The 27,626-nt window shown below is 36.4% G+C and overlaps 1 protein-coding gene across 2 annotated transcripts; it reads left to right on the top strand.

Moving 5' to 3' along the window:
• The first annotated feature begins 311 nt into the window (after positions 1–311).
• LOC101267297 (uncharacterized protein At3g06530) lies at positions 312–27,626 on the top strand. Of its 2 annotated transcripts, none has more exons than XM_010319873.4 (39): positions 312–695; positions 1,148–1,361; positions 1,518–1,613; positions 1,694–1,811; positions 1,898–2,071; positions 2,523–2,693; positions 5,068–5,123; positions 5,232–5,321; positions 5,399–5,538; positions 6,041–6,123; positions 6,246–6,365; positions 7,380–7,454; positions 8,931–9,099; positions 9,172–9,311; positions 9,405–9,497; positions 10,063–10,243; positions 12,007–12,101; positions 12,195–12,347; positions 12,431–12,584; positions 13,592–13,725; positions 13,896–13,977; positions 14,151–14,313; positions 15,737–15,812; positions 15,892–16,065; positions 16,160–16,231; positions 16,357–16,461; positions 17,799–17,888; positions 18,717–18,928; positions 19,055–19,256; positions 19,339–19,521; positions 19,791–19,886; positions 20,004–20,071; positions 20,146–20,497; positions 21,325–21,540; positions 21,914–22,594; positions 22,686–23,095; positions 23,706–23,964; positions 25,945–26,115; positions 26,864–27,626. In XM_010319873.4, exons 1-39 carry the CDS (start codon positions 545–547, stop codon positions 27,092–27,094), a joined length of 6,450 nt encoding a protein of 2,149 aa, XP_010318175.2. In that variant the 5' UTR covers positions 312–544; the 3' UTR covers positions 27,095–27,626. The 2 variants fall into 2 exon arrangements, with proteins under 2 accessions (XP_010318175.2, XP_010318176.2); XM_010319874.4 differs by having other exon boundaries at positions 355–695; positions 8,997–9,099.

The raw sequence follows: 27,626 nt of genomic DNA, 5'->3' as shown, positions 1-27,626 counted from the left end.
AGGTGGAGAACCTCCATCGAAAGTGAAGAAGACAAGCTAATATGACCATTTTATCCATATTTGGTCATTTTCGGACAATGTTGCAAAACAAAAAAGTGGTAAACAAATGTCATGAAAGGCCATTTGGTGTAATTTTCTCTATTATTTTTTAACAAATATGTAAATAAAAAATAATTATATATGAAAATATAAAACAAACAATAGTATATACCTCCTTATTCTGTCATATTTTTAGCTACACAATTTATTGTAAGACACAATTTTATGAGAATAAAATAATAGATAGTTTATGCTATTCTTATTTTGTGATATTTGAGCTACACAATTTAATTGTAAATATTTTATTTTTCAGCCAAAAGAAAAGAGAAAAGAGAAAAAAATAAATAAGAGACCTTTTTCAGATTCTAAAACCCTAAACCCCGAATTCGTCGTCTCCCTTCTTCCTCACTCCTCCCAGGCTTACAAAAAGCGCCTAAACTTTCTTTCATCTCTCTCTCGTTCGCTCAGGGTTACAATAAACCAGCTTAACAGTTAAGGTTTAACGATGGCTACTTCACTTGTTGCTCAACTGCAGAGGTTAGCAGTCCCGGATACTGAGCAGCGTAAACGACCATTTACTCGTCCTTCGATCTTGTTTGACCCAAAAGAAGCCGCCGATATCGAGCTCGACACCATTCTAAACATTGCTCAATCAGGTGCCAACCCTTTTCAAGCTTTTACAAATAGCTGTTTGTTACTTGTAATTTTCAGTAGGGTAAGGGGAATTGTTATGGTGTGTACCTTTTTTGCTTGGTCCTCATGTATAGTCTTCTTTAATTGCTACAAAATCCTACCTTTCAAGTGCCATGAAACTTATGCCTGATTGTTAAGCTGCGCACTTCAGTTCTTTTTGGGCTGAAGTGAAACCAGGAAGACTATTGACAGTTCCTAATTGGGATATTCTGTATTACCAAGAAGCTATGTATTGGACAAAGCTATCTTACACTTGTAGATATACAGGGCAAAGCAAAATAGTTTTATATTCACTTTTTCTTCAAGCATTTACTCTTCATATTTTTCTGGACTTCGATTGTTGTTATTGTTATTTATTTGTATTGGACAATACCTAAATAAAAATTTTGCTGGTGTTTTATTATATGCCATTCAGGTTTGGAGGTGTTAATAAATATCGAAGAAAGGTTCAAGAAGTACAAAAGTGACTTGTTTAGTTATGGGAGTAGAGAATTGGATAGAGAGTTGATGGGGATTGAGGAAAACAAACGAATCAATGCATCAATTTATTCCTACTTACAGTTGTTATCAGGATATTTTGAGTTATCAGCATCCCTAAAGACATTAGAGTACTTGATTCGTAGATACAAGTAAGCTGCTCAATTTCAGTTATTGAATTTAATGCAACACACTATTTATTGGTGCTTCTTAAATTTTTCTATACCACTTGATTTACACACACTGTTTGTTTCATGATTTTTGCATTTGTTTCTGCATCTAACTCTATCTGATTTTTCTTTCAACAGAATCCATATATATAATATTGAGGAATTAATCTTATGTGCCTTGCCTTACCATGACACTCATGTATTCGTTCGAGTAGTGCAACTAATAGACACTGGGTAAGAATGTTAATATTTGCATATCTCATGTGGTGGCCTAGATATCAGATACAGGAATTAACATCTTCTGCCTGTTTCAGGAATAGCAAATGGAAATTTCTTGAAGGGGTTAAGGTTTCTGGTGCACCGCTCCCCAGGAAGGTTATCGTGCAACAAAGTATACGTGACTTTGGGATCTTAGAGTGTTTGTGCAACTATGTATGCACCTACCCTTGTGTGTATACATGATTGTCTTTTTGATTTTTTTTTTTGATGTATTACAAATATTGAATGGAAAATTATAGGTGACAGCTTCAAAGAAGGTTGAGCCATCAAGGCCAGTATCTGGCTTTTGTACAGCTGTAATATTTGAGGTCTTAGGATCACTCGCTACGATAGACAGTGATGCAGTGAGGAGAGTTCTGCCTTTTGTGGAATTTGGACTTCAACCAGGCTCCAGAGGAGGAACCGATCAAAAGGTTAGCTTGTGGCTTCATATGCGATAACTGTTTTATGTTATAATGCTGCTTGACATTCTTTTTATTTTGCCTCTTGTCACCAAGTCCTCCTCAGTCTAAAGATGTCGATCGCTGTTTGATACTCCAGAGTAAGAGGTTGGCTTGACTTGTACTGTGCAAATCTATAGGTTGTCATGAACCTTTGTCCTGTTTGATTTTTAGTGCTACCAAAACAGAGATCTATGCATGTTGTGACTGAGACGTGGAAATACAGTCACATTTTATGTGTTTTTGCTCATTCCAATCATGTTAGCTTACATTTCTAAGTCTTCCCCTGTAGTGTTCTTTTTTGCCTACTTGATTAAATGTGTGGCACATTTTGTATCGGTGGAATTCCTTACATTCAGACATTCTAGAGTCTTCAAGCGTTATCATTCATTGATCGTGTGAATGGGATTTTGGCTTTTTGTAGGCTGGTGCTCTGATGATTGTTAGCATGCTAGCTGATAAGGTAAGTCTGTCCCCTAAGGTTGTCAAAAGCTTGATCCGTTCCCTTGCTGAAGTTGCTCGAGCAGATGCAAGAGATTCTACTGACTTGCAGTGGTGCCGTATGTCTTTGATGACCCTAGTCACTCTTGTCCAGGTATTGTTGTGTTCCATTCACGTTGGTAGAGAGTATTTTCAGCATTTCTTCCCTCTGGTTTGGGTTAGAATAATGTAATATCTGGTTCTTTTTGATATATTTTATCCTGGGGTCTATACTAAGGGTCCTTTGGAAGGATACAAGTTGATTTGAAGGTGAAGTTTTGTTTGGCATGCATTTCGATTTCTTAAGTTGCATTTTTTCTTATAACATGAAAATCCCATAATTTGTGAAAACTATCAAAACTTCCCCAACTTATATAAAATTTTACCAAATGAGCAAATAATTGTTCATAAACAAGGTATTAGAATATCCTAAAACGTTGAATTAATAAATCACATATTTCCATGTTCTTTCTATAGATAAATATTTGCTATTACATGCTATTACATGTTATTACAAACTTTCAAATACACATAATTTTTCAAAGATTCATTGATTCAATAAATCAACAATTATACTTCCTCTGTCCCTATTTATATTACTTGCGTTCCTTTTTAGTTAGTTCCAAAAAGAATGACACATTTTTATATTTAGTAATAATTTAACTTTTAAATACCTATTTTACCCTGTATGAAATGATTTCTAGCCACATAAATATCTATAATTTATTTTAGAGCACACGTTTCAAGAGTCTTTCTTCCTTTCTTAAACTTAATGTCAAGTCAAACTAACTCATATAAATTGGGACAGAACGGAGGGAGTAGAAACGAACTATTCTTATTCTTATTTAAAATCCTCCCACATGGTATTGCTGACCTCTTCCCATCGAACATGAGTCTTTTTTCTCCTTGCAAAATTTAAATTATGGTTCTTTTTTGTAAATATAAACTTTATGTTCCAGTCTTGCATTTTTTTAAAATTTGAAATCACAATTTGGAATTCTGAATCCTACTGTTTGGAGAATTTTTTAAATTTGAAATTATGATTTAGAATTGGAGTTGGAATGTTATGCAGATTTTTTTACGTTGATTTGAAATAAAATCACTAAATCATGCTCCCAATCCTATGGCCAAACACGTACTAAATATTCAAATGATGTTGTGTTCTAGACTTCTAGTGGAAAGCTTTGTGGACTTAGAAGACCGATTTCTTACACTATTACTCTGATAGTGTTGTATATTTTCCTCGTTATCACTTAGCTACCTTATAAGTGTTATTGTTCTTAAGGTAGCTGATGCTAAAGAATCAACCCACGAATAACTGCTTCTATATATTTTACGACAGCTAGATATCTAAATGGATATGGATAATATTAGGTGAGCTTCAAGAGTGTCTGTGAATTATGTTTTTCTTTTAAATTACTATCAACAGTCTGTAAAAGCTTAGCCTCAAAATTCAAGTAGCAAAATGGTGGTTAGCAGAGAACTTATTATTGTTTTATTTTAAAGTGGGAACTGTTGAAAGCATATTTATATGTTTAATTGTTTGGTCTAGGTGTAACAGTGATTTTTTTATTAGTCTATTGCTGTATTCTCTTAGACACCTTTTTGTTGTTGATAGATGATTACATTTAACTAAAAAGAGAAACTTTGTGTGACGGTCGTCTGATTAATGATTATCCCTTTCTATATTAAAAAACTGATTATCCTGTCTATATAAAAAACTAGGAAATCATGGAATCTGGAACAACAATCTTTAACAGGATTAGTTTTTAACGTAGCTTGTTGGAGAGTTTCTTTGTCTACTAGTATAAAGATATTCAGAATTTTATGTAAGATGCATGATTAATAATTAGAGCTTTGGATAGAACCAATTGAGATTTAAGATGAAAGCAAAAGAGGAACTTAGCTGTATCGACTTTGTTTATGGTATAAGTTACTAATAGTTTGTTGTGCATACATTTGTCTTGGACCTTCATTATGATAAAACTATGGACACATTGTATGCAAGGGAGTCCATACTTTAGAAGTAAAGTCTTGAGGATCAATTAGGTATAGGATTCCCAAAATGATGGTCTTTATGCTCTCAAATTTCGTTCTTTGCTTGGATGCAATCCAGTGAATTACTAGGGCCTTTCTGGTGGCTATAGTTAGAGAACGGATATTTATCTAGATTACCGAATGCTTAATTTTTTTTAACTGTCAACATGATGTTAAACCTATTATGTCTCCTCATCTGTATGTGTCGTGGTGTCTGTCTGCTCAATTTCCAGATAGACTGCTAGTAGTTGTTCAATTGATTGAATATTGATCGCTGTTACCTTTATATAAAAGGCAAGTTTTTTATCTGATTGCATGAGGAATGACACAGGAACGTATCCTTCTCTTTTACAATGTTTACTATTAGCTTGCTGGTTGAATTTTGCAAGTGTTCTAGCAATTGTTATCTATGTCTCTAACTTCGTACTCCGGTTTGATAACACTTTATGCAGTTGCAATCTGTTGAAATTATCCCCAAGAAGATAGTTGAAATTCTCAAGGACATCAGGTACTATGTTGTGCCCTGCTCATGTACCGCCACATAGTAAACCGTATGTTGCCTAAGTTGAAATTTTTAATATTTTTCTGAATCCTGTTTCTGGCTGTTTGTCTAAAGGGATATTTCGGGACTTCTAAGTGAGTTGGTAAAGGAGTTCAACACAGAGAAATTTCTGGCATTGTTTTTGGACGCTCTTGTTGAATACAGGTGGGAATGGCTGCGTTACTTGCTCTAACGTTTTACTATTTGCTATACCTTCTGACTTTAATTTTTATGTTCTGTAGTTGTTCTGATGATCTTTGCCATGGAACTCTGTTGTCTATAGTAGAGATGGTTCCTTTAAAGGGCTTTGTTGCTCATATAGTCTCAAAGCTGCTTAACACATCTTTGCGGATAATGAAGGACAATGATTCAGCAGCAGCAGGTTTGCTTTGTTTTAAGATTAGCATACACATCATCTATTCCATCCTATTGCATTTTGAAATATTTTCATTGATTTCACCAACCTGATGTGCATAAATGTCATGTATGCTAAAACTAGTTGAGTAGGCTCACACTGTCCAAGCATCTGCTTAATTTCAATTCAATCAAATGTTTATAAAAGGGAAAAGCGTATTTGGGTTCAAAGAAAAGAAGGAAAAGAGTTTGCGGTGTGGGGGTATGTGGCAGACTGGATATGAAATTAAATTTGCTCCCATTCTTTTAGGGGATGAATGTTTAACTTTTTATTTGTAGTGGTTAACGGGGTATTACGGGAAGAAACATGCAAGTAACACTACTCTGCTCACCCTTGAAGACTCCTGGTGTTCTTTAACTGCATATCTGAATAAGCATCTCAGATCCTATAGATTCTTGAATAATATTTCTTGTTCTGCTTTTGCCAACCTGTATTTTTTTTATGTCATTCTATGCTTATAAATTATTAGGGAGCCGGTGCGATCAGATATTGGTTTCTCTCCTTAAGAAATATCTGTTCGAGTCACGTGAAGCTGTCAACAGATATATTGAGGTTTGTTTTCTTGCTTGTCTCTCCATATTCTGTGTGGTTTTTGATCTATTCTTATAATGGGGTAATTGTGATTGTTTAGTTTAATCATTGATGTAAAATATCTTTTTCTTCTTTGCGTGCAGGATATTAAACTGCGGTCCAAAAATGACTATGAAATAGTTATCAGGATGTTGAACTGTAATTTAGATCTTTCACAAGAAATATCTAATTCAAAAGTTTGGTTTGCCATGGAACATCCAAAGGTATCTTTGTTTACCTTCCCATATTATATATTTCTATCTTGATGGCTTCGTCCTTTGGGCTGGCTATCTCTCTCTTATATTTTTCTTATAAATGCTGCGTCTCTTAGAAGTAAAAAAGAGGGTATAGTTTGCAATTAAAAAAGAAATAAAAGATATTTTACACTTCACTTCTTCAAATGGGCGAAAGGCATGAGTATCATTGGGAGCAACTTTGTTTTAACCATGATAATGACGATTTGGAGCAATCTTCAAAGCAGTAGCATATGGTTGGTAGTAATATGATCTTCTCCACTAAATGGATCAGATTTGACCCCGTTGTTAAGTTTTATAGCGGCTAGGAGAACAGCCCAAGTTACAAAAAGACAAAACAGACTGAGGGATAGCAGCTAAGCTGCATTGCTGTTGGCATTTTGAGTTAACGAGTTAGCCAGAAAATGAAGTTGTCCATCTTCTGACTAGAAATTTCACCAGTACAAATTAATTCTTCAACTAAGAAGTGATGTTGACATTTGAAAGAAGTGCAGTGATTTTTGTAATAAAGATCAGATATATTGTGATAAAATATAGATCAATTTTGTTATTGGGAAAAAATGTTGTTTTAAAGAATATCACCAAGGGTGTGACCTGGTAGTCAATGAAGTGGGTTGAGAACCACAAGGTCTCAGGTTCAAATTCCTGTAGAGATAAAAAGTACTAGCCTTGGTGGACGGAGGTACCTATCTTGTAGGTGACAGATATCTCGATGAAGTAGTCAAGGTGCGCCAAAGTTGGTCCGGACACCATAGTCATCAAAAATAAAATAATATATTGTTTAAAAGAAGAGATGATCATCTGTTACTATTCTCAAAAAAAGAAAGAAAAGATGATCATGTGTTTGTACTTTTTAAATTATATTTTAAAGAGTAAATCGTGAATCTTTTCTTTGTACTTTTCGTTTTAAAGAACTTCTGAGATCAAATCCAGTTACGTATGGCACAAACTTGTATTTACACATTATATGTGTTCCTCTTGCAGGCAGAGGTTCGTCGATCTGCTCTTTTGGGCCTGGATGTGCGTGGTATGTTGAATGTTGAAGCAGCTGATTCTCAGGTATTGTTTCGTTCCTTTAATCTAGATGTGCTGTTTTCCCTTACCTGACTAGTTGTTTTTATCTGGTTTTTGACCTCATCCGGAGAGAATTTAATCTAGATATGCTATACTTTGTTAGATCATAAGCAAAATTAGTATTATGACTCTCGAATAAAAGATAGACCTTGAACCTTGATTCAACCCTAAAAGCTGCTCATTAAGTGAGGATTGCTTACAACCATTTAAAGAGACCTATTCTGATCCTAAATAGTTGATGTGGGGAACTCAACACACCCCTTACTCGGGCCTACTAGAGCATAGATGACACACTATGAGGGCTCAACATTGAGTAAAACCAAGGATTGGAATGTGCCTGGCTTTGATACTATGATGAGAAATTTCTGCTTAACTCAACCAAAAATTAGCTCATGATGTGAGTATTGCCAAAGACCATATAAGGAGATCAAATAACCTTGCTCACAACCTACGTGAGTCTTTGACAACCACACACGCCCGCCCAAGAATGGACATGTGGAGTGTGAAAAACTTAGTATGAGGGCCCAACATCAAGTGAAAGTGTAAACCAAGAGTGAAGATGAGTCTGATTCTGTAATACAATGATAAGTAATGGACCTTTAGAACCTTCAAAGCTAGCTCAAAAAGGTAAGGATAGCCAAGATCTTGATCCTATAAAGAGATCTTCCCATCCCTAATAGCCGATGTGAGAACTCAATACTTCTTTGTTTATGTTGTCTGCAGAGCTTTAGATTTATGGCGATCGAGCTGTATTTTGAATTACCTAGACACTGAGTATAGTCCTTCGGTTTTTATGTATACTCCTATGACCTATCCGACCATCAACATGAGTAATTGACATCCAAGACTGTGAGAAGTTTATCCTTCGGCTGTTTTTACCATAAGTGAAATGAGCTAGTATGTTAAGGACAGTGCCATCACTGTTTGATTTTAGCTAGTATTGATGTGATTGTTGATGATTTCTTTCTGACATTCATCTGTTTATATATCTTGTTGAACATCAAGCATGCTCCTAATATTTTTTCGAGACTGGAAAATCTTCAAGCACGCTCCTAAAATTCTGATGGCTGAATGTCAATTTCCTCTGTTGGGATGTTTAGCGCATTCCAAAAATTTGTCTTTGCATCTGAATGGGGAGGAAAATGCTGTTGTACTGTGTTTGGGAAGCTCTGATCTGACTTTTTAGTTGTATGTGTTACTTGGCCCCACCTGGAATGGTTGAGGGAAGGATGCTCTAATAGTTTTACTGGAATGTGACTTTGCAATATTATTTGATTGTTGTATGCAGCTGTCTCTTTTCAAATAATTGTAGTTTGGAGGTTTAATTGAATTTATATGCTAGCTTCTCTATAATTTGGTGCTCGTCTATTCTGCGTGAATCTATTTTTATGAGGTGCATTGAATTATTCTATTGATAAAATCTCTTTAGACTTCATTTCGAATATCTGCTCTTCCATTCAGAGATTTGGCACCATTCAAGATACTATACTACGCCGGCTTTGTGATGAAGATATAACTGTTGTTCAGGCTGCTTTAAACCTAGAGGCATTGCCCGAAATTATAAGTACTCCACTTCGTATTGATGCATTCAGGAATGTGCTCCAAAGATGCATTAAGTTATTATCATCAGGTATCTTAACTTCTGCAATTGGTGAATTTTGTCCTGAATTGGACATGTTTGCATTAACTGTTCAAATTACAGGTGCATCTCATGGTGCCTCTCTAGCTGTTGACATCGCTCTGTCTTGCCTCCAGCATGCTGCAGCGGGTTTGCCAGATGAGGGTGAACATGTGAAGATGGTGGCGGCTTTAATTTTTCCCTTTATTATGATCACTCTGAAGGTTACGTCGAAGAGTTTCAGTTGTTTCCTTTTAGTCACCGAGCTCTCAAGTTTAGCTTGCTCATTATTTATTTTTTTCTGATGTTTAATACAGACCCAAAAATTAAATCTGAAAGCTCTTGAAATGGCCAAGCAAATTAAGTGGCCTTTCTATGAGAATCTGGTCAGTGTTTCTCTACTGGATAAGGTAATGGTTTGTATCCTACTGCTGAGCATCTCTTCATTATTGTCGTATAACAGTTCATCAGAATTAGATAAAGGATACAATTGCCTGTCTTCATTTTTAATTTTGAAACTTTAAATAGGTCTTTTAAATCTGAGTTCCCGATTTGCTACATTTCTCGCATATAGTGATTTAACTGCCACTGTTATTGTTCTGTAAAATCTGAGATTGTAGTCTAGTCATCAGTCATCACAAATTCCATCTGCTATATAATTTTGTAATAGGTCTTTCAGTTATATCTTTTCCTTGTGTTCAAATGTAAAAATATGTGTGCATGTCTTAGTGTCACATAATGTTACCAGAAATCAACTTTGGGACTTGCTTGTAAAGAGTTGAGAAATAAATGTTTGCAGAAGCCTATTCCATTTACACTTTTAAACAGTTCTCTTTTATTCGTTTACTCTGAAGGCAGAGGAGGTTGACGGATGCCCTCCTTTGGGTGGGTGGGGGTGCGTCATTTGTTCTTATTTATTTTTGTCAAAAAATGAATGATCATTGAACTAATCTTGCATTTTTAATTTATATTTAGAAACTAGATTCTGGGAAAATATCCTCAATCAACGTGGAGAACATTAATGTGCTAGCAAAAGCATTGTTAATACATCCCGAGGAACATTTGCCTTGGCTGGTAGAATGCTGCAAATCCTTGAAACTGTCGAAAACTTTGTTCTTGTTGGTGTTGTTGCAATCTTTCACACTGCTGGAAACAGGTAATCTAATGGCTGGTTTGATGCTCTGGTGCTTCCACTCTATTCCCGTTTTTTCTATTCTTGTTCTAGGTCAGGCCTTCCTTGATGCTTTATATGTACTAATATTTGACCTAGAATGACTTGCTTTGGTTTTAGTAAAATGTTCAGACTTGATTATTCTTTTTTTTGATAACTGAGAAATCCTTGAGTGTCAGTGTCACATGGTTAGAAACATGGTGGATAATGGGCCCTCGGGGATTTCTTGAATTTAGAAAAAGATGCGAGTGATTATTGTTTTTTGCTTTTCTAGAATCACCCAGACACAAGTGTGGAGGGAGGATATGATGTAAATTTTTAGCTACCAGCTTTTAACTGATAATTGACATGCAAATGTTATCTTTATCATAAAAAAAAGAATCACCAAATGTGGCAAAATGAAAAATAGATTTTTAGTATACTGGGTTATTTAATTACAGTTGCAACTGAATCAAGTTGTGGCAATCCGGGTTGAAGTTTGAAGATCCTCAAAATAATGGTAAGGCCTTTCTTTAAAACAAGCTAACAACACCTTATCAAAATCAACAACATACCCAGTGAAATCCAACAATAGTAAAATAATGTGATAATCAAAACACACTAAACAATATATGGTGATAAATATCAAAAGCAAGAAATTATAAGAATAGGAGTAGTAGTCTAGTACTGCTACAAACATCAACAAGCCTAAACCTTCCAAAAACAAGATAGCACTCCACTACCTTCTAACTTTTGACCTTAATACACAACCTCCACACCTTCCTATCTAAAGTCACGTTCTCGGTAATAAGAAGCTGCGGCATCTCCTGTCTAATCACTTTTTCCTAAATACTTTTTCAGCCTACCTATCCTCGTACCGCCCCCTATATCCAATCTCTCTTACCTCCTCACAGAATGTCTGCGCATCCACACTGTAGAACTTATCTTTAAGTTTAGGTGGTACCTTTTTATCACACAAGACTTTGGATCTACCTCCATTTCATCTATGCCGCACCAATGCGATGTGTCATCAGCATTGGTGTCCCACTTCTCTGCATTACATATCCAAGATACTTGAATTCTCTCTCTTGGAGATGGTCTGTGTATTTGCCTCATTTCCACGCCTCCTCATGCATCGCATCACTGATTCAACAATTTTGCATATCCAAAAACCTAAGAAAAGAGGCCAACTTCTGTTCTCAACAGTCTCTTTTTTTCTCTCTCTTTAGAATCTTGTTTTTGATACTACCCTTTTCATTGTAAGATTTCAAATAGCAATGCTCGAATCTCCGTTCTTGAGTTTAACATTTTGAACCGAGTATTGGTACCCGAGGATTCACGTTCCAATTGGCTGCTTTTTTAAAGCCAATTCTTTATCAAATTTTTGATTATTCCAATTTGTGATGGAGCTATAGTTAATTAGGGAGTTCAATTGAGTCCCCCTTTTGGGAAGCAATACTGTGCAAGTAGGATATAAACAAAATTTTGCTTGTATGTATATACATTGTCAAATCTCCTTAATATAATCATGTAGTGGTGAAGGGTGTTCAATAATTACTTCAAGTCACAGATTCATATTCCTAGTGTTGTATTATTGCATCTTTTTATCCCCTTATTATAATTTCTGGATCAGCTACTGATTCGAATTTAGAACTCAGTTAAGTTGAAAAGGTACTTTTGCTCTTCGATTTTACAACTCTAAAGATTAGATTACTGCAATTTTATTTTGGAAAATGTTATGTTTACTTTTGGCTCCTCCTCTTTGTTAGGAGATGACCGATTTTCAACGTTCTTTGGCATTTGCTTTCCGATTCTCCGAATGGAGTGGGAGTTGCTCGAGTCTGCTGGGAATATTTCAGAAGAGGTGGCTATATGTAGTTTTCTGCCATTGACAGCTGTAGGTTATTGTTGTTTTTTGGCACCACTTTTTGCTAATATCTTCCTTCAACAATTACAGTTCAACCCAGGATTATGGGAGGGAGATATTAGTATAATCATTAAGCATATGCTTGCTACCAGCCCGAAAGAAGTCAATGGTGAAATTCTGACTTGCTTGTTTTGGAGGCTGCTTGGGTCGTTTAGTAAAATAGCAGCTGAAACAGAACCTTTGGTTGGTGATCCATTTTCTTATTTTGACATCTATACTTTTTTCTTGCTTTTTCGTCACCTGATTTGTTCCCTGTCTTTTTGCAGGATAAGAATGAGAACTGGTTATGCTGCTTTCGGGATCTGTTCGTCTTTCTTGTATCCCGTACAAACCATGTCTTCAAGAAACATCTGTCTAATATTATTGCAAAATGCAAGCTCCAGACATCACACTTCCTCTCAGAGTTCTTTACTGATGAAGGTTTCGAGACAGTGCCTTTTAACTTCTTCATCTTTCTGTATTATTTTTGCTATTACCAACTCATCTTTTTGTGCATCTGTCTTTTCTTAAGCAGTAATATCTTAAGCCTCGAGAATATTAACTACTGGAAAAGCATCTATCTTAAATGTGCTGTTAATAATTGCAGTTTTCCTGCATAGTGTCATTGTTTTGGGAATTTACTTTCTTTGAAGTTCTTTACTGAGGGATGTTTAGAAACTGTTTCCTTTAAATTGTTGTTCATTTTCTTAACCATCTTGCTATTACAAATTTTACCTTAACATTCCTCCCCTTAGTTGACGAATAGTAAAGTTCCTTTCCTACAGTAGTTGTTCATTATATCTTAGAAGACTCATATTTTGATGTTTAGCTTGTCAATTTCTGGATAGACAACTGAGCTGACCGTTACTGCTAAAACTAGAGTGTTCAGTATGACACTTCTTTGATCAAGTTTGCACATTACTTTCATTTCTGATTGGTAGTTTCATTTGACATTAAGGCATTTGAATTGCAAGCTTTTCTGCTCAAATGAAATGGTCTCTGTGCAAGCTCCTAAAAAACATTAGTATCCAAAAGCATCTGTGGAATACAACTATGTTGAAATTACATTCAACCTGTTCTACAATGTGTTAAATTAAGGTTAGGTGTGAAGTAGTGATGTGTTGATAAAAGATCTGAAGTTCGTAAAGTTCTCTGGAGGAGAATAATCAATTTGTCTCTGCGGGGTATCGATCCATTGTATCTCCTTTTCTCAGCTAAATATAATATCTGCGTTAACTTTCTCGGTCTGAATTTTCCTTGCATGGATGGCCCAAGAACCCAAATCCCTTCCATATTAAACTCTGTATTAAACAAAAGAATGGATTTAGTCAAGATATCCATTCTGGTGTAGTCAACTATCTGGAATTTTTTATTCACTGCTCCTTTATGATATTTCTTGAGGATTTGGGTTACTGTTTACTATATTTTTGGATATTTTGATTCCACAGGTGTTTCTGCTGCTCTCCTTATTGGAAGCCTTCAAATTTTCACATCTCTTTGTGCTCGTCCGGACGAGAGTCTTTCATTTCAACTCCTTGCTGAATTTCCCTCGATCCTTGTTCCCCTATCAAGTGATAACCAGGTTTTGCATTTACTTCTTACATTTAGAAGGTTTTAGCGAGACTGTTCTCTTAGAAAATTTTCGTGTTTCTCTCTTTTGTTTCGATAAAAAGAAAAGGAAACATGCCTTTTTCTTTAGATGGTGATCTGTTTCACTTTTAAAAGCAGAATACTTTTTTTTTCTGTATGTAGGATGTGCGCACAGCAGCAATGAATACCGTTGAAGGACTTCTATCCTTGTGGTCACGCGTTGATTTATCCAGATCTAAAAATGGTATATCCTCTGGCAGAAGTCAGTTAACTCTTGTTTACTTCCTTCCTTCTTGTATACTTACCCCTGTACAGGGATTTTTTCCCACATCAACAAAATAAAATCCCCCATGAAAAAGAAGGTTCTCCAGTAAGGTCTTTCTCTTCCATATGGCTTTAACATTCTGCAAATGACAGGTCCTCCTGCTGTCTGGGTTCATTTTCTTGGAGAAATATTGGGCTTAATGGTTCAGCAGAAGAGATTGCTAATATCAGATAAAAATGTCCTCTCATCATTGTTTTCGTCATTGCTAGGCAACTCCAACGATTCTCTCTTAGTGCAACACAATGTTGGAAAGAGGTTTGCTCTGTGCTCCAATAGCACCCATCTTTTTTTAGTAAATGTTGCATTCTTTGCTCCATATTTATTTTTGGTCAGTTGCGACCTGCGGTTGGGGAGCGGCTTAGCGTAACTTAGATGAGTATGCCAAAAACTTCGATCGGATGATCAAAGCTCTTCTATTTGATGTTTCTTTATTATTAAATACAAGCCTATGAGCAGTATCTAAGCAAAGAGAACTCAGTCAAGTGCTTTTGTTGATATCCAGTAGTCAAATTCCAGGACAAGAAAGAAAATAGAGTGAATCCTCTTCAAAGGAAAGCCCCACATGCTGATACCAGAGCCTGAGATGGTAAACTTGTACACATAAAGAACACAATTCTTGAACAATAGCAGGCAATTGTTCTACCTTACGAAGTTGGAGATTGAAGAAGATCACACTGTGCAGCAACTGAAGCAAGATCTCTATTGTTGGTAGATAGATACCTGACAGACTGACTCCTTGGTGGAGAGAGAAAAGAGGCGTTACCTTTCCTTCCCGCTTCTTCCTTGAGATTCAATCTCATAGAGTTCGTTTCCCGTTCTCAACCCTTGAAAATATGAGCTCGCACATTCCTTTGCAACTCCCAGAACTTCTTCGCAGTGGCTCCCCTGCACGCATTTTAGAGAGACATCAAAATGTCTCTACTTTTCTTTTTGAAATAGTTAACTTTGTATATTACTACAACAGTACACAGGCAGTACTTAGCCATCTTTACAATAAGTTCATCAATCTAGCTATCTCGTCCTAAATTGAGTCTAGTACATCAGTTAGGGATATAGTGTCATTGGAGTATAACTGATTACACCAAAAACACAGTAGCAATAGGCAATTGAGTTTGACTTTTTGCATACTGTTTTCTATACTATCAAAACATCTGGAATACCTCTCCTTCCATATTGCCCACCAAATGCTAGCAGTGACAATTCTCCATCTCTCTCTGCTCTTATTAGACTGCATTCGACAAAAAACTTTCTTCTGCTTTTGTCTGATATGTTGATGAACCTCTGAGGAATTGGTTACACCGACATCATATAAGTTGGTAGGGCATCAAGGACAAAATTTATCAAAGTCTGTCTCCCACTTCTGGGTAATTTCCACCTTGCTAGCTTTATTTCATTATATTCCCTCCATATTCCAATTCTGTTCATTTAATATCCCTTTGGTATTGTTGACATGGAAAATGTCGTTTCTAGTCTCTCTTTCGGTGCTAGGCGAGTTTTCTTATTATTTTTCAATCTTTTCTGCTAGGTAATCTAGGATAAGTAATGTTATTTGACGCGAGGCTTGTTGAAAGGATTGTTATTCTTGCAGCCTTATCAGATGTCAACATCATCTTATGTACAGTCTATTGTTTTTGAAATATGTTGGCATAATAGAGGTTACTTAAATTTGCTTTCACAGATTTGATCAGACAACTAAAGAAGAAATTTTGACTTCCTTGATAGATTCTGCCCTTAGATATTCTGCATATGCAAAGGTTGGCCTTCTTGATGTGTTTATACATGCAATGTTTGTTTTTGTTTGGCCTTTGTTGAACTGTCAAAATTTGTATACAGCTAAAGATTTTGTCGCTGCTCAAAGGCGTGGGGCATACGGTTATACGTGTTAATGGTATTGAATCATTAATGCTTGATCTTCTTGATAGACGTCAGAAGTGTCATATTGGGTTTGACAAATCATGCCATAAGTTGTCACAAGTTGAAGTCACCATTCTTTGTATTCTACTGGAGGTGAAATGATAAAATATGTAAATTCCTTCTATTAGTTCTTATTATGTTTATCTAAGCTTCTCAATAATGTGACTTGGGTTGTCATTGTTCATAGTTTTGTATAAAGCCTTCTACTACAACTGTTGGCGACCTTGAGGTCTTGGACCCTGTATTAAAAGCCTTGCAGGTTAGTTGGCCTTCATTCTGTACACTCCCACCTTTTGAACACGTACCGATATAAATTTCAATACTTTGATGAATCATAACCTTCTGAGAAATATACTGATAATATGCCATACTTTCTGGTCCTAGGTCAGTGATGTGTTGTCCGGAGACCCTGCTATTCTGAAGCCTTGTATGACTGTCCTTGGGGATCTTAGCAATTCCTTCTATGCAAGTCTGAAGACTGAGACTCAGGTTAATGACTGGGCATTTATTACCTTGCTCAAATTGCAAAGACTAATCTGAAACAGTTTTTCTCCTCAGTTATTTTATAATGGATTTTTGACATAGCTGAGCTAAAGGACTTTGATGTTAAGAAGAATAAACAAGAGCTGATTGACATGATAATAATACTCCAATACTTCCTTAAGTATACATTTTCTAATAATTGGCTACTATATATATATATATATATATATATTCATTTGGCTATTTTGCATATATGAAGTCTGCTGTTTCGGATTTCTGTTTCTGTTTGTTCGTGTACCTGATGTATACCTGATAAAGTACTTGTGCTTCCTGAGTTTGGATTCAGGGAAAATTTATGCCATGTATACAATCTGGAAACTTTCAGAGAGTCTAGAGAGTATTTTAAAAGGCTTATATGTGGTAACTGCAATGTAAGCCTGCTTAGGGTAAACTCTTTCTGTTTCTGTAGGTCCACTGAGCAGCCAACATAAGCTTTATAATATAGCGCAATTTTCTTAGTGTGTAGAGCATGTTGTTGGCCTCTTCAATTCAGCTTCCTTTAGATCAGGATAAGAAGGGGACTGTAGAAAAAGTTGATATCTGGCATTCTCTTGTTCTTGTGGAAAAGAGAGAATAAACGTTTAAGCTGGAGAAAGTTTTCTCTGTCACCCATAAATTCTATCCTCAATTCCGTAGGTTCTATTCTCAATTGCTTAATGATAAAATAATTCTTGTCGTAGGTTTTCCTATTTTATGCTATCCTGGCTTCTTTTTTCTGCTTCTGCTGTTACTAAATTCATTAATAAGTAGGTGGTGCGTGGATGCCTGAAAGTACAAAGTATCTCTATTATCAGTTTCTTAATATATATATATATATATATATATATATATATATTTTTTTTTTTTTGATGACAAAGGAAACCTGCAGCCGCTACCCTTTGGGTGGGGATAGGGTAAAACCCCTGCTCTTATGCAATAGCTCGCAAACCACATAGGAGAGGTAACCTGCACCAGGTGATCCAGAAGGCTAACCCCTTGCTTTTGCAGGCAAGGGGTTTTGAACTTTTGAGACCTCCAACATGGAAGTCCCAAGCTCAAAGCACTGGGCCACCACGAAGGGTCAATTTCTTAATATTTGGAAGCTTCACTCTTCATACTATCTGGACTCCCCCCCCCCCCCCCCCTAAATATGAGTTTTATCTAGACTTCTTTAATTACTTTGCTGCTATTCTCATTCTTCTTTCTGTGAGTAGAGTGCATGAATTTGAATTTCTTTTTTATCTAAGTATTTTTCCTGAAAACTTGTATTTGTGAATGTCATTGATCATGGTTTGAACTTTCAGGATCTTGTCTTTCGGCATCTTGTGCTCTTGTTTCGCAGTGCCAATGGGGATATACAAAAAGCCACAAGAGAAGCCTTGCTTCGCATTAATGTATGTTCCTAACTTTCTTCTCATCTGATATGCAGTGATTATCAATTGTCTAAGCATGTTCCAAGTTCCAGAACATCTAGCACCAATTTACATGTATTTGTTATAAGAAGTCTATGTGAAACTAATATAGCTCATTGAAATGAGCAAAGTTGTATATAGAGTGCTCTCTGAGTTATAAATCATTCTTTTGCCTACGCACATACTCACTCTTTGTGCTCTGTGTCTATATCTAATCCGAAGCACTTACGTGACAAGTTAGTTGGTTGTATTCAGAACATATAGGTGAGACACCTTTCAGTAATAAACAATAGACTTTGGAATCTGTCCGTGCGTTCACGTGCAGATCATTCCAATAATGCTAGAGTGCATTTCACTTTGATCTGGAACCTGCAAAAATTTAAGGCTTATAGTGTCTTTACGCTCTATCTTATGTTCAACACTCATTACGTATTGTAGTTGAGAAAACCATACAAGTCCATATGCCCTAAGCTGTTTATTATGTGCTAGGAGGTGGTGAAACAAAGTCACATCTCTTTCTAGATTGTGAATGTATTGGATTGTGATTACTCAATCGGCTCGATTTTTTGTACTCAGTCCAGTTTATTTGATTGTTGGTGTTTGGTTCTGCTTTTCTTTCTCAAGTTGATTTTCTTGATTCAGTGTCCCATTATGGGGATCAAGTATTCTTGCTTAAATTTGAAAATATTTTATACATACATAAGATCATTGCTCTTTTAGTGGGGACGAATAGCACACTATTCTGTTTTTGGACAAGGGAGTCATTCCTCCAAATAAAGCTAGTGGTGACTGACTTAATTTTTCATCCAGATCACTTGCTCGATTGTTAGTCGGATACTTGATTTCATTTGTGAGCAGAAAGTTTGGTCAAATGGGTCAAAGCATGAAAAGAAAAGAAAGAAAAGAAGTGCCTGCAATAATCGTGATGTTTGCCTTGATATTATTCCGGGAGGTGGAAACGTTGTTGCTTTTGTTGGTTCTCTGCTTGATGTGTTGCTGTTGAAAAAAGACATGGAAAACAGGTCAGTTGGACTTGTCATGCTACGATCTTATTGACTTGTCCACGATTAGTGCAGCAATAGACTAAACTATGCCTATAGATACCCTTGTTTTTTGACTATTGATGATATCAATTAATCATTTTGTAGAGGTTCTCTCATTTGTCCCTTGTTCAAGCTTCTTCAAAATGCCTTTATTGATAATGAGTGGATTCATGCGGCTGCCAACCAGAGTGATTTACATTATCATTCTTCATCTGGAAACTCTCAAATCATTGCTGATGCCGCTGTTCACATCCAACAAGAGTTGCTCCTTATCTTGGAAGACATTACTGCTAGTGTCACATCTGAGGTTTTATTAGGGGCCCTTTTTGTTTAAACATACTGAGTTATTTTGGGTTTCCTTATCCACATTTACTTGTGCATTTTATCAGGATAAAAATTCTGTGAACTTTGATGTGGAGCTCCTTATTAAGTGTGCCCGTTCTGCAAGCAATATGGTCACACGTAATCAAATTTTCTCATTGTTATCTGCTATATCCAGAGCTAAGCCAGATGAAGTTTTAGACCATATCTTGGAAATTCTTGTTGTCATTGGAGAATCTGCTGTCACTCAGGTCTTTCTTTGAGCATATGAATTTTTTCCTTTTCCTTTTGCCGCTCTTTGTTTTTCAGTACTCCTGTCACGGTAACTGTTTTGACTTTATGCGTTAAATTTGACTAATGGTAATTGAACACCATGTCACACAAGTCACATATCAGTCTGCATGTTGAAACTAGAAGTTCCAACAATTTTATAATTGAACATTGCATTTATGGTATTGAGTGTGTATATTTATGTCATCTCTACCGAGAGATTTTACATCTTTAAGTTCTCTTTCTACAGTGGGACAGCAATTTTCAACATATATATGAGGACCTCATATCTGCGGTTGTACCATGTTGGTTGTCTAAAACTGACAGTGCAGACGCGTTGCTTCAGGTAATATGGGCAACATCCCCCTTACAATAATAAAACAAAAAATGCGGATATCATCCAGTAATAGATGCCATAACTCATGGAACTTTGCACTGATGCTCTAAATCTTTACTTCTCCAGATCTTTGTGAGTATTCTGCCTCAGGTATCTGAACACCAGAGGATTTCAATGATTGTGCACGTTTTGAGGTATAGTATTCAAATTTCGAGCTGTAATATGTTTTCTGGCTGCATCATTTTTCTTTAATACGCTTCTCTTGCAGGCATCTGGGTGAAAGTGTTAGTTTAGGATCATTGCTCTACCTCTTATTTCGTTCGCTAGTTGCGAGAAACTGCTCCTCCTTGTGTGACAGAAGTGATCCATCTTTCAGTTACTCAGTTTCCCTCTTAACTACACAGTGGGAATATTTATTCGCTGTAGATTTGTTGGAAAAATATTCGTGTACAGTATGGCTTCCCTCAATTTTGCTTCTTCTTCAGCAAATAGTAGTTGGCGACAGTGATGCAACACTCTTCATGGAGCAGCTAGTTGCAATGCATTTCATCTCAACCAAACTCCAAGATCCGGAAATTGCTTTTAAGCTTGATTCAGGGGAAGATTCAGACAACATTCAGGTTTGTATGCGTTGTCATTTCTTTTGCACTACTGTTTAGTAAATGTATGATAGTTATCCTGATCATAGTTATCCTGATCACTTGAAAGATGACTAGTGATGAGTGCTTCATAATGTGAGGAATGATCCTCTTCTTTTCTTTTCTTTTCTTTTTATTTTTTATGAAGAAGTGAGGAATGATCCTATTCTTGTGTTCATACATCAAACTTTTTCGGGTTTGTATGCAAATGGATATTTTTTTCTGTCCAACGGGCTTCTCTTTTCTTTAGTATCCTTGTAATTATATATTTTGGGTTCATATGCAGATAGTTGTTTCATGATCTTGCCTACCATCCTATGATAAGTTCTTCGAATTTCATTTGCGATCTTGATCTAATATCCAGCAAAACATGGAGTACATCCTGAAACATTAGGAGTGCCTTTAAAGCTTTTCTACAAAATCACAATATCTCTTACTTGTGCTTGGCTGTATAGTAATATAAATACTTGCAGTTACTTGTCTTTTTCTGTTTGCTATTGTGATGCTTTCCGTAGTTGGAGATTTTCTTTACATGACACCATGCCTTATGTTCTAACCTAATAATACTCTTGAGTTTCTTTTCCCTAATTGGGTCCTTCAGATTTGTCTTTTGAACCAAGCTTCTGAAATGATGACTAAATTCTAGTTTTCTAGATTTATGGTTGCAGTGACTCAACTCATACAGAGATAAAATGCCTTTAATACTGAGAATTGATCATTTAAATGGCATCACGACTTTTGCTGCTGTTTTTTCTTGTGCATTTGCATAATTCTTTTCTTTAACCCATTTAATTCTATTGCTGGTGCAGCTGACAGTTGGGGTTATCATGAAGGAAATTGTTTGTCATCTCCAACTTGTTGACTCCAAAAGAAAGCAGATAGGTGTTCTTTCTGTTTTCCGGAAGGAGCTAAAGGAATATATGAATACTGTTTTAAGTGCTGTTACGAAACGACTTACACCCTCTGTATACTTCAAAGCAATTGTTCAGTTGCTGGGTCATGTAGATAAATGTGTGAGAAGAAAGGTAATGTAGACACTTATCCTTGCCATTATTATTCAGAAAGTTATGTACACTGTGACACCTGCTATCTTTGGGAGATTAAGCACCTCGCTCGTCTTTCATGGTGCATTGATAAAGCTGTTAGTTTTACACTTCTCAGTTTTTATCCTTCTCTATGTGACTAAATTTAAAACAATTTCAGCATTTGGGCCTGTTTCCTGTTGGAAATTGTCTAGTTGATGCACTGAGTCTTTGAAGAAAATGCGTGTGAGCATTTAGCATATGAAAGAGATCCTGTTGGAATTTTTCCTGTTAAGCTGTTTTGGTGTTACTTCAGTTTTTTTTTTTGGTGATACTGTTCGTCTTTTATGTAATCAAACTGTCTTCTATTAAACAGGCTCTTGGAACTTTGTCTGAGACAGTGAAGGATACTGGGTTTGTTGGCTTAAAGCATGAAAAGAGGGGTCCAGCTGTGAGTTCTAGGATTTCGTGGTTTCATCTGGACGAGAATTCTTTGCAATCACTGGACACTTTGTGTCTTGAGATATTAAAATTAGTTAATTCACAGAGTGAATCAAGTAGTTCTTTGAAACTGGCAGCAGTGTCAACACTGGAAGTTTTAGCAAATAGGTTTCCTTCAGATAATTCAGTATTTAGCGCATGCTTAGATTCTGTTAGTAAAAGCATCTGCACGGACAATTCTGCCCTTTCTTCTAGTTGCCTTCGTACAGCTGGTGCCTTGATTAATGTGCTAGGACCAAAGGCGCTCCCTCAGCTACCTTTTGTCATGGAAGGCTTGATTAGGCAATCTCACAATGATTTGTCAACTGTAACAGCAGAAACCAAACCATCTGATGGTGATGCTTCCACAGTTTCATCAATTCAGAATGATTCTGTCTTTATGTCTATTTTGCTCGCCCTAGAGGCAGTTGTAAACAAGCTTGGTGGCTTTTTAAATCCATATCTTGGTGATATTTTGGAACTTATGTTATTGAAGCCTCAGTACACTTCCACGTCAGAACTAAAACTGAAGCTGAAAGCTGATTCTGTACGAAAGCTAATCTCTGAAAGAGTCCCTGTAAGTTTTGTCTAGTGCATATCTTCCTATGGTATGATTCATATCTGCAGTACTTTGAATGTTACTGAACTCCTACTCCTTGATTGAACAGGTTCGTCTTCTACTTTCTCCACTGCTGAGGGTATATTCTGATGCAATTACGTGTGGGGATTCTAGTGTATCGGTTGCTTTTGAAATGATACAAAACCTTGTGGCTGCTATGGATAGATCATCGGTTGGTGCCTATCATGTAAGAATTTTTGACGTATGCTTACAAGGTCTTGACCTGCGTCGTCAGCACCCTGCTGCTGTTAAAAATGTTGATGCTGTCGAGAAGAATGTCATCAATACGGTGGTGGCGCTTACCATGAAACTTACAGAGAAAATGTTCAAACCTCTTTTCATGAGGAGTATTGAATGGTCAGAGTCGATTGTTGAAGAAAATGAGAATGTAGGGACCAAAAGTATAGATCGATCTATTGCCTTCTATGGCTTGGTTAACAGTCTAGCTGACAGCCAAAGGTGAGTCATCAGCATCTTTTTTACCACCTAATCCTATCCACCCCCCCCCCCCCCCCCCCCCCAAAGAACACACACACACACACACAAAGCACGTTTGGATATGTGAATGGTGCTTTTGCTTAGATTTCGGTAGTAGGCTCAGAAATTTCAGCAACTCATTATAAGAGGTGTTCTACAACTGAGACTGATACCTGAAATAGTAGTTTTAGCTGACGGGCTACAAGGTTCAGTTTGTTTTGACCGCCCACCACAAGCGTATGATGCCAGGAAAACTCTGCCATTGTTAGGCATTCATCCATGCTAAAGTTTTTTTTATGACTCTACACTCTTATGTGTTACCTTTCTTTCATTGCACTAGTCTTTCCCTCTCTGAGGCACCAGTAAGTGTGGAACTCCTTGTTTATTATATCATCCTGGCTTCTATGTGAATTTTTTCTGGCTGAGCAACTATCTCGAAAAAAAAAAGATTATTGCAATTGCACTCTTATAAAACTGATGCTTATTTTCTAGGACAAGTTTGAGATTAGTGCAACCATACTCTTAAAGTGATGCTTATTTGTTGGAATATTTCAGAGAGAACTAGAAAATTAATGTTTATGTTTCACCTCAGGTCGTTGTTTGTACCAAATTTCAAGCACTTGCTTGATGGCTGTGTGAGACATCTCATGGATGCTGAAGGTGCAGAATCAACTCTAAAGCACAAGAAGAAAAAAGTGAAGCTTCAGGAAAGCAACAGCAAGAAGAAGGATACTAATTGTGGTTTGTCCATTGGTTTGTGGCATCTGAGAGCTTTGATTTTGTCTTCCCTGCATAAATCTTTCCTGTATGACACTGGGACACTGAAGTTTTTAGACTCAGCAAATTTTCAGGCAAGTTGTACTCCCCACACCTTTTCTCTATTAATTTGCATATTTGAAAAGCTTACTATCATTATTCATTTACTGTTCGATCGGTAAAATAAGTTGTTTTTCATTCTTCTTAATATGTGATAGATATTCTATCATAAAAAAAATAATGTGATATTCTTCTGTTACCATTTTCAATCTGTTTCATTTTCTGCCTATACGTTTATGTAGGGCGACCTCAATGAATAAGTTTGTTTTCTTTGTAAAGTACGTCCTTATTGAACACATGAATGCCACTAATGTTGATAATCATCCCTTGGTTTGGTGTTTGTAAGCTAACTTCACTTATTATGGGGAGTATGGATTGCTCAGTCTTAATTGTCAGCTGCTTTCTTAATTCACCCAGATCGACTTTCTATGACAGAGTGAAAAACAGTGCCTTCAATCTGGCTTGTCGCATGATTACTTTGTTTATGAGGATTTAGTCAGGTGCGTAGGGCGGGGGCGTCCGGGGGTTGACGCACGTAAATACAAGCGGTGTCATCCAACGCTGCTTTGGTCTCTGAAAAAAAATTCACTTGTATGAAGGTAAATAATATGCAGAATATAATATAAGTAATAAGATAAATAGACAGTAATGACACCAACCCTCTGAGCATATCTTAGTTTTTAAACTTTTAGTGTCATCAAACTACAGATGGCAACAAGACTTGATCCCTGGACTTCTCCTTCAAAAAGAAGAAACTCTTCCAACTAAGCAAAGATCCATTTGGATTAGATTAGATTCCTGCAATAAGAAGAAACTCTTCCAACTAAGCAAAGATCCATTTGGATTAGATTTCTGCAATAGATCTGATGATCTGTTACCCAAAAATCCATTTGGATTAGATTAGATTCCTGCAATAAGAAGAAACTCTTCGAACTAAGCAAAGATCCATTTGGATTAGATTTCTGCAATAGATCTGATGATCTGTGACTGTTAACAATCAAACTGGAACCTGCAAACATTAACAATTAATCCGTTCTATCGTTGGATTATATAATCAGAACTTCAAATCCTATCTTCAAAAAAACTTCATATACCAATTTCAGTTGTCCTAAACTTTTCTATAATTTGCAATTTTTTATGTAATATGTAATCAAACATATTACGTGCAACTCTTTTCATTTGTCAATTCTCATGATACTTTTTTTTTGTCCTTATTCTTTTTAGTTTGAATTCTTGAATTATTCGCGTTGTAGTTTAACAGTTGGAAATATTTATGGCACTAGATGCAAGGCTGTTGGCTTTTGCTGTAATGACCCTTAAATTTGTCTTGTGTTGAGATATTAGCTCTTTCCTCTTTCTTCTCTAATATTCTACATGTGTCCTCAAATTCAATTGGTGACAGAGGTCGGATTAAAAATAGTATGTCGAAATAGATTAAGTAACCAACTGCACAATAGAAGAATGTGCTTCTTGCACTACTCGAGCATACTCATAAAAACAAAAAAAGAAACAGCATTGACACGATTGTTATTGACCAATCAGAATTGCCATCCAGGATCTATTATTGCCTCAAAATGTCCAACATATATACATTTTTTTGAAATTGATGTCCAATATATCTACATTGTAGGACTAAAATCTATAATCTGACCTCTGTCACCAAGGTGAGTGCCTAGCGCGAAAGGTTTGCTTTGCTAAGTAAGATAAGACGAGAAGTACTCTGTTTATCGTAAATGTCGGAGTAGGTACTTTAGTTGGGTGGTGTCGGTGCTTATTTGTTTCTTCCAACATTGTTTGTCTTAGTTTTGATTTATGATTTTGCTGGGATGCAAGTTGCCTGCATACCAGCAAAAATTGAAAATGTTATTGGTCATATAAGGTGTAAAAAGTGTTGTACTCAATAGAAGTTGTATGAGCAGAAGTAAGGCTTTTGTAGCTGTACATATGAAAGTGCCATAAGAATTTCCAGCTGTTTTGTAGTTCCCTCATTTGACTGACATTCTGTGTTTCATTAGGCTCTTTTAAAACCGATAGTGTCGCAGCTTGTAACAGACCCACCAGTTGCGCTGATGCAATACCCCAATGTGCCATCTGTGGAAGAAGTTGATGATTTATTAGTTGCATGTGTTGGTCGGATGGCTGTAACTGCTGGTTCTGACCTCCTCTGGAAGCCGCTAAACCATGAGGTGACTACTAAATTTACTTTTACAATGTTTATTGCTTACAATTATCAGTGGATTAATTACTGCAATTAAATATGTTTCATGTGTTTTATTTGTATAAGCTCCTACCATCATGACTCCCCTGGAATCTCTCTGTTGAGGAGAATAAGACTGACGATAGATTCTGTGGATGATTTCTTGTCCTCTCCAGCCGATACCTAAGATCATTTTGGTATTTCTTTTAATGAACTCTGCTGAGATAAGTGGGTTGTATCATGTCAGTTGGGCCGCTATAAGATACAAAAAAATTTCTTCTATGCAATTAGTTTGAACTAATGGCATCCAAAATCTTGTTCTTCATTTGGTTAGTTCATTTATCGCATTTGAGAATAGTACTAAATACAATATGAAGGGAAGGTAAACCCATGCTTCTATGTTGTGGGAGTTACCAAATGAACTTGAGTCTGCCTGCTCATCCTGGCAAGATTTTCTGTGTATTTCCTCAGTTCTGTTTAATCATCTAATTCTCCTCTTCATTGCACCTGATTCATTACTAGTTGTGACCTTGCCAAATTGGATAAATGCATGAAGTGGTAGTTTATTTTTTGGCGTTTATCAATTTACATTCCTTCTACCCTACCGTGTCTCTTCCTAGTTAGATCATTCATTTGCTCTTTTGATGTGCTTCAAAAACCATTTAGTATCGTTACCTTAAAAAAAAACATTTAGTTTTTCAAAGAAGAGATTTTGACTGCTTACACTATCTACACAGGTGCTGATGCAAACTCGTAGTGAGAAGTTGCGCTCTCGAATTCTGGGTTTGAGAATTGTTAAGTATATGGTGGAGAATCTGAAAGAAGAATATCTGGTCTTGTTGGCCGAAACCATTCCCTTCCTTGGGGAGCTGCTTGAAGATGTTGAGCTTCCTGTCAAGTCTCTTGCACAAGAAATTCTCAAGGAGATGGAATCGATGAGTGGTGAAAGCTTACGGCAATATCTCTGAAGTTAATTGTGAAAATCTCTAGAAGCCTCTTCCTCAAGGGTGTGTAGCGCAGGAATTTTGCCTTCTGACCCTTGTTTTGAAAGGTAATGAGCACCTTGCAGCATTCTGCCGTTCCTAACCCTATATGATATCAGGGCACATATACAACACTTGGCAGGACTGGACAAACTGGACACTCATCGTGGGACGATACCATGTTTTCCCTACTTAAGAGTTGTGCACTGAGCTCGGGAATCTGAGAGTATTGGCGATAGTTTTGTTGCTGATTATTTAGGACCTTTGTAGCATAGAAAGAATAGCCTATTGTTGAGATGTATATACATGGTGTGGCCTTACCTCTTTTTCTCCTGTAGTTGGGAGAGGCAATTTTGTTCAATAGGATGCATACTGCTGTTGTCCACAGTTAAAAAAGTATTTTTCTAAGCTCACAGTTAGACAAGTTGTTTTACTAGCCCGAAGCCGTGACCTTATATATTTGAACCATATTTTGATGTTAAAAGTTAAATGAATGAATACAGATTCTCATTATAAA

Source organism: Solanum lycopersicum, chromosome 3 (assembly GCF_036512215.1).
Source record: "Solanum lycopersicum chromosome 3, SLM_r2.1".
Lineage (NCBI taxonomy): Eukaryota > Viridiplantae > Streptophyta > Magnoliopsida > Solanales > Solanaceae > Solanum > Solanum lycopersicum.
The sequence above is the reverse complement of the archived record's forward strand: the minus strand, read 5'-3'. Positions and strand labels throughout refer to the sequence as shown.